Source organism: Trichoderma reesei (assembly GCF_000167675.1).
Source record: "Trichoderma reesei QM6a unplaced genomic scaffold TRIREscaffold_5, whole genome shotgun sequence".
Lineage (NCBI taxonomy): Eukaryota > Fungi > Ascomycota > Sordariomycetes > Hypocreales > Hypocreaceae > Trichoderma > Trichoderma reesei.
This window is the reverse complement of record NW_006711152.1, coordinates 1,214,362-1,229,867: the sequence shown is the minus strand read 5'-3', so window position 1 is coordinate 1,229,867 and position 15,506 is coordinate 1,214,362. Positions and strand designations below refer to the sequence as shown.

Sequence of the window (15,506 nt, the reverse complement as noted above, 5' to 3'; positions counted from 1 at the left end):
ATGAAACACTCCGGTCCGCAACTTACAACATGAGTAATGTAATGTGTCGCAGCAAACGGGTGGCCAGCTTCAGGTAGCACGACTTCACGTGAGTACCTACTCGGTCAGTACTGTATGTAATGCCCGGGCAGGACATAGCGTTAGCATGCGTATTCAGTTCAGCAAACCGCCACCCCCAATCCGTGGCAACAGCCTGAGCCTTCGATCGCCCGTGCATAAACACTCCTGCCTGATCCCGTCCTCACTCCCCAATTTGCCGCTCGCTCACAGACCGCATCCCGCTCTTTGCAGCCGGCGGCCCCAACCGTGATCGTGTTCCTAGTGCTCGAGCTACTGGTAGAGTGTGTAGATGCTCGCACGCCATGAAGATCGTGGTAAGCATGTTCGAGTTCCGTAGTTGTACGCAGCAGTCGCGCCCGCCGTGTTACCCACCGACGGCACGGAGTACTCCGTGGCTGCGGTGTATGACACCGCGAGAGGTGTTGAGACTCTGCGCATGTACTACCGAGCGTCGACAGGGTAACATCGAACGACTGCCGGCAGAGGAACGGGGCGCCTGTGCCAGCGAATACCTACCAACCACGAGCACCACCTCGTACCCGCGAGTGGCCGCCCAAGTACACACCGATAGCGGCTGTCCTATCTGGCGCCATTTCATTGCCGCGGCATGGCCCGTTGAACTGGAGTCGCCAACAGGCTGGCTTCCTCGCCGCCATTGCAGCAGCAGAACCCTGCCTGCGCTTTTCTGGAATCGCCGACGAAGCAGGCGCGAGAATGAGGCCGGGACTGGGTACAGAAATGGATACGCCATACTACCGCTGTCTGTACATACTTGTACAAGCACCACCTCGCGGGACCTTCGGTTCCAAGCGTCAAGGGCCTGGCATTGCAAGGTCAGAAACCTGGAAACACTGGCAGAATGGAAGCTCGAGTGGTGGGCCATGAAACCTTCCAGAAGCTCCATGGGCTTGGGTTGCGGAATGCCCAATTGGCCCTGCCCAAGACCTTCATGGATGATAAGTCGTACCTGCGCTAGGCATGGGGATGCCCTGGCTAGCTTTTGCCAGCGAATGCCTCCCCACTGGGCTCTTAACATGGCACAGCGAATGTACCATGGGCCTGGTAGCGGGTCGGCCATAGGCAGCGAACAACCGAAGCATTGAGCCCTTTTCCCGCCCAGGAGATGGATCCGCAGGGCCGGCATGAAGAGTTGATATGCCTGTGAGGAACGCAGCAATGCGGTCTGTCAAGATGAAGCATGCTGAAACATATCGCCAGTGGCGAAACGGATTGGCAAAGGCCATGAATCAAATAGCCCAACGCAGAAGGGCAAGTGCATAGTGTATAGGCCAACCGATAAGAGGGCGATGCCATTCTCATGAAGATGACGGTGATGATCCGTGAAACCTGCGTTAGGCGACTGCAAAGAATGTTGCATAGTAGTAGTACTCGTACCGGTACTGTTTGCTCGTCATTTTGCAGAACATTGGACACTTTCGTGCCAATCACCAGCCGCCGTTCTGTGCCCCATCGTCGTCGACTTCGAAGAGGGGAAACCGAAGAATGAGAGAAGACTGGCGTTGTTCTACCCGGTGGACCTCGAGACAAATTGGCCGCCAAGCAGAAATCCGGGGAGCGGGTAGACCGCTAGGGTCCGGTGGCAAGGGCCAAGCAATCCCGGTCCGCCAGGCCTCTATGGTATCAAAGCGAGATGCTGGCCACACGGCTGCGAATCCGGGCCGTTGCTAGTCCTTGCGCATTGTGCAGAGGTCTGCTCGCCAGGGCCCTGGTCGCTCTGATCTGTGAGATTAGGTCCTGACTCGTCCGCATCCGTCAAAGTCACTTGACATCGTCCCTTGAAGAAATTCGACGGTGTAAAAGGCGGTGGCAAAACGGCTTCAGTCTCTCTGTCTGCCTCTGTCGAAATGGAGTGCATCTGCGGCTGCCAACTCCGACCTCCGTTGTCGATATGGGAGAGCCCAGTTGCTCCGAAGCAGATTCGCATGCAACGGTCCGTGGTTTGGAGACTGATGGAGCGCATGGATGCCTTACCGCAAAGTTATCTCGATTCACCGACCATGTCAGTGCTGTAGGCCATGGCTGCCGCCTCTCCTCCTGTCAAGGCTGGGATCTTCGTATAGTACCAGTGCTATGTGTATCATGTGCCTGTTGCCTCTTGCGTCGTTGGCTCAACGCAAAAGAGCATGTTTCTGAGGGGTTGTCGGACAGTTTTTGCGAATGTGGCAACGAGCAATGGCAAACGAGCAATGCAGCGTAGTCGGGATATAACGTGCAGAGAGGCTGCGTCTCCCCAAACTACCTCGACATGAGGTTATTAGTGGGCAGACATTGGCTGGAATCACCCAAGCACTTCGTATTCAGCCGTCAATACCTGATTGCCGTGAAGACCGTGGAAGCGGTCGAACCAGAGTATTGGTGGCGACAACTCGGCTGTCGTTAACGAGGTTGACCACCGGACCGTTGAGGCTCACGATTGCTACCGGCAGCCGCAGCTCTTCACCGTTGTCTCTGGCAGGCGACGCCCCCCCATGTCCGTTTAGAACATCTACAGGAAGCCGTGGGCTCTCGCTCGAGTCCGGGGCACGCTGTTGCAGGCATCCGAAAACCCAGTGACCAGCGCCACAGGTCGCCAGGGTCGCTGTTCGAGTCAAGGAAGACGGCCTGCCAGCAGGATGTGCAGCAGTTGCGCTGGCACACACCCTGGCAACCTGGCTCTTCATCTGGGCTGCCTCGAGCCCGTGTGCTGAGTAGTGCGATCTATCGGTTGCAGATGCCAGAAAGCCCTCGCCCCGGCTAGCAAGGGTGCTGCCGAAATCCTCTCTCAGGCGGTGGCCGCTGCCGGTTCCGCGAGCTCGTTTGGCGAGGGAGGCAAAAGAAGCTTTTTCCCGCTCGGCCTGTCAAGCACCGCCATCCTGGATACTGGCGGTGTCGGGCTGTCAACTGAGCGCACGGCGGTATGGACAAGCGGTATTGGTATGGAGTTGAACGCGGCCGGAAGGAAGGAGACGGACAAGGCTCTCGAGGGCACACAAACAGTCGGTGGCCGGCCAGAGCAACAGACGAGCTTCGGTGGGCCAGCTTTTTGCAGAGTGGGAGCGTCGTGCAGGCACTGGTGCATCACCACCTTGCGGAATCACCCTGCCTTGCCTGATTGCCTGCCTTCCCGGGGCGTTATTCTGCCAATTAGGCTATGTATTAGCTCTGGAGCTCGAGCTTTGCGGAGGTCGGGTGCTTGCCTGATTGCCTGGCTGCAGCAGCGGCGTCTCTGGAGCTGTTGCTGTAGAGGGCAAGGCGATGAGCTGACCAAGTTTCTTGGCCGATGATGGTGGGTGGAGAGGCTGCTGGAGAAGACTCGCTCGTTGGCTTGGATGGCTTTGGTTCCATTGGATTTGGCTTGGGTGAGAGGCCGGGGGTCGAGGGTGATGCAGCGTGCATGCACAAGTGCCCAGTAGCCCAACTGCTACTACTAGTAGCACGCCCGCGGCCCATGTCAGGTACTCTATACCGCCAGAACCTTTTGATTGTGGTGGACTGCGGCTGCTGTTGGATGCGAGGGCGATGTGGCAGCTACCTGCCTGCCCGTCGTCAAGCAGCTACCTTCGGGCGCCGGGGGCGTTTTATAACAGGCCTGTTCCAAGGATTTCGGGTGTGGAAATAGTGGCAGCATAGGGGTGATCTAAAGGCAGAATTCCAAGCTAAAATCGTGTGCGGATTTCCAGAATTCGCGGCGTCAAATTTCTGGCTGTCGCGCAACTGTCTTGCGCAGTAGAAGTATGCTGCCAGTCACATCGTGTGCTGCCAGTCGCAGCGTGAAAGCACTGCAACACACTGTCGCGGGTGAAATTCTGTTCTGTGAAGACAGCGTGTTCTGAGTAAAATCGTTGTCGGTGCGTAAGTATTCTAAGTGCGGCTACCTTGCCTACGCGCCATTATGCTGGTAAGCAGACATGGTGTTCGATGTGAAAATGATGTTAGGACAGAAAGTACTTTTACGCTGGTAATAATTGTTAGAGCTGGAAATTATTGTGCTGTGTGAAAAATAATTATGCTGTATGTGAAAATCATGTTTAGCACTGACATAATGTCATCCAAGCAATTCTGTTGCTGTGGGAAATTTTTTTTGTGCAGAAATGAAGTTCGCCTGGACACTGTATGACTTTTCGCAATAGTGACGATCATGCATTCGTTGCTGCTGGCTATAATAGACACTCTGCTGTCACGATGCTGTCCATGACACTCTTACTGCGCGCCGACATGCTTGTCCAAGATTATCATGCTGGCGATGAGATACATGATTCCTGCTCCGCGCTACCATTGCCGGCGACCACCACTCTCATGCTGCATGTGAACCATCTCCAAGCAGTGTCATGATGACCCTCCGCGATGTACTCAGTTCAATCTCGCTTGTGGCATCTGCCGATGGCCGCGTCATGGAGGCGTTGGTGTTGCGCCGATGGAATTCGATCGTCTTCTGTATGATGGCACCATCAAGTCAGCTGGATGTCAAAGTTTTTCTAGCGGGCGGGGGTGGACATACTAGAGAAAGGAGATGTACTGCAGGTATCTTGATGTATCCCGTGAAGCTTGAGATCGAGTTGTTGTTGGTGATTCTTGGTGTTGAGAAACGGACTGATAAAAATTCTGGAATCTGTAGATGAAATCAGCATAAAAAGAACCGCCGTGATAAATAATGTTTTACTTGTGTATTTTTTAGATAACGCACCTGCAAACAATGTGAAGAAAAGGACTGGAAGATTTTGCTTACTTGAGGCCGGATGTGAAACACGATATTGGATTCTCTGGTGTTGGGAAAAATCGATGTGTAAAAAAATCGTTCTAATGCATCTAAAATATACATCAAATTGTTAGTTGTGTTGCGTAGATAGTGAAAAAGTGACTTATATGTGCATCTGACCTCTGTGGACGGCTGTATGTGCGATAATGGTATGCAATCTGATGGGAACGGATTAGACACATTGACAGGTGCTGGGAGGGAGAATGGCACTTGCCATACGCTGGTGATGAAGTGTGACGCATTCTCTACTTCCGAGAGCAACGGTGTGAAACGCGCTTTGAACTCGAGCTTGTTCTTCTTGCCGTAGTCGACGGACACGCGCTCTGTCAGGGAGGGTACCATCATCGAAAGAGTGGAAGACGAGGAAGCCCTTGGAGATCGACGCAGTTGTCGGCAACACGGCAGATCTTGTCGAGCACGCCCTCAATCAGCTCCTTGCCGACGGTGTAGTGGCCACGGGCGTAGGTAGTTGTTGGAGGCATCCTCCTTGCCGACGGTGTAGTGGCCACGGGCGTAGTTGTTGGAGGCATCCTCTTTGCCGGTGATCATCATCTCCGGGTGAAACAGATTGCGGTAAGGACCGGTCCAGACCTCGTCGACGACATTAGGCTCCAAGTCGTAGTAGATGGCGCGGGGGACATACTTGCCCTGGCCTGTTTGTTGTGCAGATGGTTAGAGGCGACGCCTTCTTCACACAGTGGTCGACGGGAAACGTGACAGGACGCAACGTACCAGTCTCGGAGAAGAAGGTGCTGAAACCCTGGTCGGGGTCCTGAGCCTTGCGCTCCTCAGTGAGGTAACCATCGGGCTGGATGCCGTGCTCGAGGCAGTGCTCCCAACAGGAGTTGGCAACCAGCCTGGCCGATGTTGGTGCTGATAACCTCACGCAGAGTGAGTGTGGGTGTGAAATCATCAGGGCAGGATGGACGATGGCATACCAGGCTGTGTACGTACTTGAGACGGTGCTCCCGCAATCTGGCAACCAGCCTGGCCGAGGTTGATGCTGATAACCTCACGCGTGGTGGACGCGGGAGTGAAATCCTTCGGCCAGAAGAGACAGGCTGGATACCGTGCTCGAGGCAGTGCTCCCAGCAATCTGGCAACCAGCCTGGCCGAGGTGGACGCTGCCAGGAGAGCCAGAGTGGACTGTGCAGATAGACATTAGCAGAAGCTCCGTGCAGAAGGGAAAACGGGGGAAGGGAGAAACAGGTGGTACATATACTATCGTCCAGTCCGTCCGCACCATTCACTATCGCGTTGCAGCTGCCAGTGACTGGGCCACCAGAGCTGAGGGAATGGCGTGAGGTGCAGGAGACATAAGGGTGAATATGCCATGGACGTCCAGTTTTCTGTGGACGTGAGAACTTGCATCAGCAGTTTGAAGTCACAGAGACATCGGTGAGAACAGAGGTATTGGACACTTGCCTTTCACATTAGACACGAGAGGAGTGGATGGCATGCTATGAGGAAGACGGCAACTGCGTGGAAAGAGTGTCAAGATATCTAGGGTTGGACGCGTTATGATGTCGCGATGGGTGATGTGGCAGAAGCTCACCGTCTGACCACAAGCACGCGACGCGGGCTCGCGGGCGCGTATCAGGTGCAGGATGCACAGGAGACAGCGTGTGTCGTCTTTATGGTGTTACTGCAGAGTGCAGACGGTGATGAGTGCAGAGGCGATGGACGCAGGCGCTGGATATAGTAGACGGTTGGAGATGATGGAAGGGGACGATGGATGATGAGGCAGCTGGGAGAGATGAAGATGGAAGAGGCCTGAAGCTGGAGAGAAATTTCTGATGGGGGAATGGCAGTATCAGAGCAGTGAATGGGGCCTGGGGTGAATGGGGCTGGAGTGTTATGGCAGGTGCCTGGGTGCTCTGGCTCCTCCTGCTTTACTGGATCGTGCACAGCCGGCCAGCACCTTAGCGAACCTTTACTAAGACAGACATTTACTATGCAGCCTTTGACGCCATGGGCGAGGGCTTTCAATTGCTTGCTCTTCATGTGAAAATGTAATCTAGCTAGATTGTATGGTATCTCAGGGGCTGGTCCTATGGTAGATATAGTATACTTGCTGGTTCTGCATTTAGACAGCAACAGCCTCGGCGTGAAAATCCCGCCAATCGTTACATAAAATAAATGTCATAGTCAATGAATAAGACACTCTTGTCATCACGCTCTACCATCCAGACCTTGGTGCCCTGAATCTGTGGTAGACCAACAATCACTTGCTTGTGGTCTAACTCAAAGATCGGGCACTCAAGAACAAGCTCTTTAGTTTCACCCTCTGTCCTCTTTGACACAAGATCCACCACTGCAAACAGGTGGCTTGTGCTATGGCGCCTATGCGAGAAGATACCGAGGAGTTTGGCATACTGAACTGTGTTGTTGGACTGGCTGAGGCGGATGAAGTCGCCTACTGTGAAACAAACTCGATTCCCGTTGCTGCAGAATGTTAGCATGGGTGATCATGGCTAGTGATTTGGGTGATCAAACCTTGGCGTGAAAGCCACTTTCTCAGACCACTGGATCTTGGTGTCTTGTATGCGGTAGATCATGGCTGTATCATGGTAGTCGTTGCGATAGGCCTCCTGCAGTTGCGTTAAGAATTCATGGTCGTTTGGCAGGTTTTTGAGCTTCTTGATCGTTAAGAAGTCAAACTCGCTAGTGCTGGGAAGGTTATTTGGCGCTATATATCTCAACGCGTGAGGTTTCCGATGGTCGTCATCTCCTCGTAGGTCTAATCTCGTTTCGTTCTCCTCCTCGATCTCTAACTCATCTCTAGCTGTAGAGTTCATGCTCTTGGCAAGTGTTGGGCATCTCTCTCTCAGCATCAAGAAAAGATTCTGCACCTCAGGATGGTCTGGAAAGCAGTTCTCGAAAAGCAGCGATACTGTGAGACGGACACGCTCTCGTCGTATCAGAGTGGCGGCAGCGTTTCGAAAATTCGTTGAGAGGATATCGGCTTTATATTCCCTAAGGAGGATAAATTGTAAGCATATGACCTTATGCATTATCTCTATGCCTATTAGCAAGCGAACTTACTTGTGCTTGTCTTCGCCTTGGAGCGTGGTCACCATTCGGCAGCCTCCATACTCGTCGGCAACTTCAGCGTGATGTAGACCAGTGTGGATGTTGGGAAGCTTGGCCTTGTCTTCAAATTCGCTGCCCTTAGTCCTCACCTTAGGCTTCTTGGTACCAGATGGTGTGACAGATGGCGCTTTGCTGGACTGCGCTTTGCTGGATTGTGCTTTGCTGGCTGGCGCTCTGCTGGCCGACGCTCTGCTTGAGGGAGCTTTCCTGGACGGCGCTTTGCTGGCTGGCGCTCTTCTGGCTGGTGCTTTGCTGGCTGGCGGCCCCATGGACGGCGCTCTGGCGGGTGGCGGCTCCATGGTAGTGATAGGACGCGTGTCTGCTCCAGTTTCACCCTGCGGTACTCGAGTTTCAGTAGAAGCTGGGAGTTCCGAGTCATCGCTGCCACCTTTCATCTTTGCTGCAAGTGCACAGGCATAGCAGAGAAACTGAATTGCCCTTCGACCATCACGAACTGCAGTCTCAGTAACTTCACGTTTGCCAGGAGTATAGGGAGCGCAGAGACGGAGAAGAGATTTTGCAAAAACCCAGGCTGCTGCGGTTAACCACTCAACCGAGGTAAACTTATGAGTATCCCGGAAGTCAGACATGGTAAAGTGGGTGTTCGCATGGTATACCAGTGTATGTTGAAGCTCTGGCTTGATGTGTTCTGCTTTAAGCCAGCGGCGTAGGATGATAGGCAATAAGATTGCGCCCCTGGCAAGCTCCTGCATTCTCCAAGAATCAAGATGCTTCTTAGGAGACTGGAGTCTCCGCCATCCTGGAGGAAGGGAAATCGTTCGATATACCTCATTCATTTTGTCAGATCCAGGCCCAGTTAGAATGTTGTTGAAAATGAGTGATAAAAGGACTTTAGCAAGTCCCTGATATTCTGAATGTGCGGCGTCAATAGGGCGGCCCCGAATCCGATCGATCGCAGGAAACAGCGTGTCTAGAATGGAAATGTCAGTATACTACCGGGGGGAGGGCTGCTTTTCGGTATTTAAGTAGGTAGACGTATCAAGCAAGCGACATACCAAGAGTATCCATCAGTCGCCATTTTACGCTCATACCCAGCTCCTTTGCCATACTCTCTTGATATGTGACTCTTGGATCTTCTCGGATTCTTGCTGTGTCAAGAAGTAGCTGTTCGCCATATCTGCCAGACTCGAGTATATTATAATCAAGTTGGTTTCGATCGTCGAAGAATATGAGACAATATCGACAGGGCCTGAGCGCTGAATGTGTGCGGCACCCTGCTAATTTCTGCTGTGATGGCATATCCCCGAGTATTGCGCCGACAAATGAGCAAACGAACACCTTCTTGCCTTGAATGTCTATCTCAACACCTGAATCTAGTTCGCAGGTGTGCATAAGACATTCAAAAACATCAGCATCGTCTGCACCAAATGGCCCAAGGGTCAATGGTAGAAGGTTGCTTCGCCGTGTCCGTAGGTCGCGGGGGAGAAATTGGGGGATTAGGTATAGGCCTAGAAGCGACCGATACATGTTGCGGAAGAGGCCAAATGCATCAGAAAATAGGAACATTGGTAAGGATATAATCTCAGGGTTGGTAAAGTGCTCGAGCAGGTACTCTCTCCCAAAGACCATTATCTCCATTTCACCTCGCAAGGCAGTTGTAAGACGTGTGGGATAGAACTTCTTCTTACCGTTATGGAAGAAGTATCGGACTGTGTATGGCGCTACAAGTGGCTCTGGCGACAGGCTTGGGTCAAATCTGTAGTCCATGTGAACGTGAGGGAGTCGGCTGTGCACTTCGTTGCAGTTGATGTACTTTCGACAGTCCCCGACGACCACAAGCTCCACGCATCCATCTGATGGTAGTGAACATCTGGCCTGCCAGCTGCAGTCGTGCATAAACTGCGGCAGCGTGGAGGTTGTATAGACCTCTTGGACCTCAATGACAATCTCTCCTTTCGTGACTGCCTTAGACGTGAAATCCCGACCAACATAAGTAATCCGGCCCATATGACCAGGCTCGTCGCACTTGCAGCCAGGCTCCCTGCAAATATAACGGATAAAGTCGGAGGGCCATAGAGGTTCGTTGTTGCTGTCGTAGGCGCAGTGGCCAGACGTCGTTCGGATCGACTCCCCCCACCATCTTGCCTCCCAAGGTTCCATCACCGGCGTATCAATGCGGTGCGCCAGTCCTCGATGAATAAGCCTCATGTTCTCGTCAGAGCTTAGAAACGCCTGCAGTACAGACTTGAGGTCAAAAGCCAACAGGTCCTCACGAATCTGTGCACGGGATGGCAGGAGTGTCTTGTCGAGGTCGAGTGTCTTTGTGCGCAATGCGACTAACGGTAGACTGTTGTAGAGTTTTTTGCGCATCGTTTCCTTGCGAGTGGACAGCTCTTGTAGATCCTGGAGACTTTTTGCCAACTTGAAAATTTCGATCAGCTCTCGATAAGCCTGGCGTGTGACATTGTTATGATCTACCCATAAGGTGAAGGCAAATGCAAACTCTGACATGTTGATCGGCTTTGGAGTATGGTGTAGTAGCGTGGTCGTATCGTTAACGACGCCTCGGGGACGCGCGTTCGTTGGCATGGGCGAGCTGGCTGGCATTGCTGGGATGTTCGCATCTGGCAAATGACCAGGCAATGCTGAATTGTCTGGCAAGGGTGAATTGTCTAGCAACAGCGTCTCATCTGCGTCGATGGTCCGTGATTCGGTGTTGGCGGCCTCTATATTGTCTTGTGACACCGCTGTGCCAGTGAGTGTCTCTGTCGAAATGCTAAGTTGACATGATCCCATAGTCACTGTCGCGGCGATGTCGGCTTCAGAGTCATCGTCGTCCTCGTCATCAAATCCAGCGGTATTATCGGGATAAAAATTAACGGCGGGCGGCATGACGTCGATAACCGAGTTGACGTCTTCAGGTGCTGGCTGCTCCAGGTCGTCTGCCATTTCACTCTGGGCAGAATTGACATCGACCATGGTACCATCATCAAACCGTACCCGGTTAAGAATCTGATTTATCATGTCTAATGCCTTCTCTCCATCAGTGTGCAAGTGTGGCTTGTCGTTGTCATCGTGAAGATCCAGCAGTTCCCCTCCATCGTCGGGCAGCTCGTCGGACATTGGAGTGTCGAGCTCTTGTCCAGTCTCGTCTAGCCATCTGGAGCTGAATTCTTCGCCCAGAAGTGGAACTTGGGATATGGCCTTCTGAGTTAATGGCTGTGACTCTGCTGATTGTGCTTTCTGAAGCCGATCTTGCTGGCGTTTCTTGTCCATGAACTGGGCCACGTCGTCATACTTGGGATTGTACACGGCTCGAGCTTTCCGAGGCATTCTGGCAACAAATCTTTAGATGGGAAAGTCTTGGCAAACGATGTGATGAAAGAATTGCGCGCTTATTGATGAGCGTTAATAGAGAATGTTGATGAAGGTGTTGATGCAGGCGTTGATGCAAGTTCTGAGATGTCTGAGGACGCATGAGGACCAAAACTGTCTGAGAAGATGCACGCTTATCGATATCACTTCTCCAGCCAGATTCACGGTTCTTGACGCGCACATGCACATCACCATTCTACAAGAACCATAGCGTTTCCTGATATAAAAAAATACAGAAAAAATTAATCAAATAAACTACAAAACTATGTTACCGACTGAACGTTTATTTTATTACTTTAGGTGCTGCTATTATACCATCATTAATGATTTTACTTACGTCAAAATCCCGGGTAGTGAAGCACGCGTATGATATTATTAAGCAGGGTAACGCGAAAAACCTGTTACGCGCAGTCACGTGACCCACAATTTCACGACCAGAAAGTCTGACGCCATCATTTCCACATTTCCTTTTCTTCCTCAAGCTCCAAGGATTCTCCCTGTCTGTCATCCCTGCTGCCTTTGCAGCCAGCCTTCTGTTTCACATCCTCACATCACATCCCAAACATCAAAGGCGACTTACACTGGACGTTCTCACCATGCCGCGGGCAACCATTGGTTCACAGGACCCAACTCAGAGCCAGGGCACCCAAGGCTCGTCATTCCAGCCAACGATGGACACGGGTTACACCCGAGAGACCCACCTGCAACGCATCGCCGATTCCACGCCCCAGAACTATCCGGAACCCACTCAATATGCTCACGTCCATGGCACACAGAGTGTGGTCGAGATCCAAGACAGTCAGGAGCAGGGCCAGAGGCAGGGCCAAACCACTACAACCAGCCAGAGCCAGACGCCTGTTCAATCAATCCATCCATCGCTGAGGAATGGGAGTAACAGTGATGAGGATCTCACCTTCAACGACAGTGATTCTGAGTCTAGTGAGACAGCAATCCTTGCGCTTGAGGTTGATAAGGAGGAGTCGCTGGCGGCATGGTATTTAAGGGCAAGCGTAAGTCATGTTTTACCTACCGATGTAGGCGTAAAAAGTTGCTAACATTTCACGCCAGAACGAGCTCAAAGGGGACGCCAACGGCGCGAAAGCTGTCCTCCAAATTCCTCGAAAGGCACGGGGTGTTGCAGTGGGCGATCTCCCGCTCTCAACAGCGGCGAAGGTCGAAGTGAACATGTTCATTGCGGTGCAGATTCGACTCCTGTATATCTGTGACCTCAGCAAGATCCGCCTTAACGTGATCATGAAGTACTTCTTCAAGGATCTAAAAGGTCAAGACCAACAAAACGCATATATTCAGGCGTCATATAGGGCAAATGGCAGCTTCAGCTCGTGGAAGTGCAGGACTCTTAAGGAGTTCCGAGTGAGAACCCCTTCCTAATACCACTCGACTGTTTCACAACAGGCCACTAACATACAAACCAGAAGTACATTGCAGACCTGGCCGCGACTGACAAGGTGTTCGGCCAGTGCAGTGACATCAGGACCATCCACATGTTACTCAGGGCTCAATGGTCGCTGGACACGTTCCTTTCCATTTTCAAGTTCGCCAAAGACACCATTGACTTCAGGGCATCGGACAAGCGTGTTGAGCGGTGGTGCAAGGGTATGTTCTCTACCTGCCATGTGAAAGCCACGCGTCAGACAACTGACAACCTATCCTATATACAGTAATCTTTCTTGACATGGGCGGCAATCTCAAAATGGAATGGAACTACGCCCACGGCCACAAGTTCCCTGAGTACAAGCTCAAGCCTGACCCGAAGTATTGCGAGAGGATGACGAGGAGACGATGGAATCTGTACGGCGTCAATGAGAAGTACGACGCCTTACGCCCAAATATCGGAGATGTCAAATACATCTACACGGCAGCAAAAGAACCAGCAAAGGTGGCCGGTGACAACTCCGGTGATAGCGACAAAGAGATCATCGACGACATGTATATGCCAGACGATTTCTAGGTCCAGAATGGTTCCGCTGTCACTAATGCATCGTGACTATCCAACCGGATTGGGTTTATGGCGGTATGGAGTTTAATTTTCACATTGAGGTTTGCCGCATCATGGGTCTGGTAAGTGTGGCCTGGCCTGCATTACTGACATGCTCGCTACTGACACTTGAATACCTAGTATCTGCATTTCTTCGACATATTTTAACAGGCCACATGTTTACAGAATGGGACACAGTATGGGAGGCTTTCTTCTTTTCACGCTTGATCTGCTTGATATAATGCGTAATGGTGGCAATGTTCTAGTTAATGGCATGATGGTTGTTTCTATGGGCGGCACTGGGGTACAGTTCTTACAGAACTCAGGTTTCACTTCGCTCTTAATGGGCATTACTTTACGAAGGCATGTTTTATGAGGTTACCTTATGTGATGTTAGTTTATTACATTCTGTCTGTCCTGCTATAGGCAGTGACTTTATAATATGATAAGTTCCAAGTTATTCACTTTCAGGTTGTCTGTAGAGTTTCACATTGGTAATGAACCTGCTGATTAGAATAATAAGTATAATGGCTATAGGTTGTAGTAAATTACTAAAGCATGAAGAATTCACGTTTAGACTAGAGAATTGTTAGGCAATGCTCTGGTTAATGGCAAGCTGTGAGCAGAGAAACTCTGCCACTGGCGGCTGGTGTTGGCTAAGGCTGGAGTGACTTCTTCTGCCCGCTTCTTCCTTTTCACTCTCCTCCCCACTTCTGCACTCACTCTCGCTCTCTTTCCTTACATCTTGCTCTAGATTTCCACATCTCCCTCCTCATCTTCTTCTTCTTCCATCATCCATCGCCACATCTCTTCTATTTCAAGATCACCTCACTCTGCTGCTATTAACCTGCTGTTCCTACACGCGTCAACTCTCAACTTTCCATCTCCAACCTGTCTCTTCCTTAAAGAGCACTCGCAAGGCTACCAAGGTCTGTCCAAACTCAAGTGCAGCGCCTCGCGTTAACAGCAATAGCTCACCGGTTCTTCACAGATGGCGCCGACCAGACGAGCAAAGGGAAAAGCCAAGGCGACTGGATCGGGATTTGTCTGCAGGGATGATTATTGGTACCGCGTTCTGAACGATGCTTGCAAAGCCGGCATCGCCGACCCAGATAACGGACCAGATGTTGCCCAATTTGTTGGCGCGCTCATGGCAGTCGAGGGCTGCCACGAGGACAAGCTGCCGAAGAACTGGAAGAAGTTTGCTGGCGCTCATCCGCAGATGGCAAACCTCATCCGCCGATCTGCGTCCAAGTTTGTTGTGAAACCTGGTCAGCCGCTCCAGGTGCACCTCCCGACTGATGGATCAGTCCCTAAGGTGAAAAAGTTCCTCATGTTCCGTCGACCTACGGAGAATGAGCAAGGCGAATATGAGGAGGAGAAGGCGGCGCCAGGACTGCAAATGGCTCGAAAGGCGATGCGCGCCTCCAGGCGTAAGCATGAGAAGCGGATGAAGAAACAGCAGAACATCTCTGAGAGTGAATCTACAGAGGATGAGGAGATGAATGACGAGGCTAGTGATAATGAGGCCAGCGATGATGAACCTGGCAGTGATGGAGCTGGTGAAGCCGGATCTGGCGAAAACGGCGCCGATAAGGAGAATGGCAACGCTGATAATGATGATGGCAATGGTGGAGAGGATGGCACCACTGGCGAGGATGTTAACGACAAGGAGGATGGCAATGCTGGCAAGGAGGATGGCAATTATTATCCAGGTGAGGGTTGACATGCTTCTCGTACATATGCAATGCTAACTTATATTATTATCTCTAGCCAAACGAGCTCTACACGAGTTTACTTCGACGACTTCCGGTAAGAAGCAGAGGACCAACAATGCCAATAATACAAAGCAGAAGACGATCGAGAAGCAGGCTGTCGCAGCTTTTAACGCGCCTGGAGATGCACTTGGAATGAGCTTCGAATTCTTTACGACTGCGGATGAACCCAAGAAACCTCAGCCAACCATGGCCGAATACTCAAAGGCGCGACAATTGATGTTGGATGGCTGTGAAGACATGGATACCGCGGTAGCCCAGGTCATGGCACAGAGGGGGAGCTGCGACACATATCAGTAGACACCCCATAAGACAGGCAAGTTTATCCTGGCACTATTATGCTTGAGGACCATGAGGCTGACATGGCATAGTATGCAGAGCAATCAAGGACAGGCGCATGGCGTGAAATTGGAATCGAACTTACGGCATCTATGGGACCAGGCATGAGAATTATCGTTTACGCATTAACACAGGTTGGTCTTTACAT

The 15,506-nt window shown here is 51.7% G+C and overlaps 2 protein-coding genes and 1 pseudogene across 3 annotated transcripts; 2 read left to right on the top strand and 1 right to left on the bottom strand.

Annotated features, from left to right (window-relative positions):
• Window positions 1-5,095: 5,095 nt before the first annotated feature.
• Window positions 5,096-5,844, bottom strand: TRIREDRAFT_121042 (annotated as a pseudogene; the record flags this gene model as incomplete). The annotated part of the gene is made up of 4 exons: window positions 5,096-5,281; window positions 5,334-5,469; window positions 5,549-5,668; window positions 5,791-5,844. Coding segments are annotated over 4 exons (492 nt in total), but the record flags the coding sequence as incomplete, so codon positions are not given.
• A 5,997-nt stretch (window positions 5,845-11,841) lies between these two features.
• Window positions 11,842-13,548, top strand: TRIREDRAFT_121041 (uncharacterized protein; the record flags this gene model as incomplete). The annotated part of the gene is made up of 5 exons (XM_006963877.1): window positions 11,842-12,255; window positions 12,314-12,619; window positions 12,682-12,862; window positions 12,928-13,327; window positions 13,386-13,548. The coding sequence occupies 4 exons, from the start codon at window positions 11,842-11,844 to the stop codon at window positions 13,215-13,217; spliced, it is 1,191 nt and encodes a 396-aa protein (XP_006963939.1). The 3' UTR covers window positions 13,218-13,327; window positions 13,386-13,548.
• Window positions 13,549-14,235: 687 nt separating this feature from the next.
• TRIREDRAFT_105617 (uncharacterized protein) lies at window positions 14,236-15,319 on the top strand (the record flags this gene model as incomplete). The annotated part of the gene is made up of 2 exons (XM_006963876.1): window positions 14,236-14,959; window positions 15,018-15,319. The coding sequence occupies 2 exons, from the start codon at window positions 14,236-14,238 to the stop codon at window positions 15,317-15,319; spliced, it is 1,026 nt and encodes a 341-aa protein (XP_006963938.1).
• Window positions 15,320-15,506: the final 187 nt, after the last annotated feature.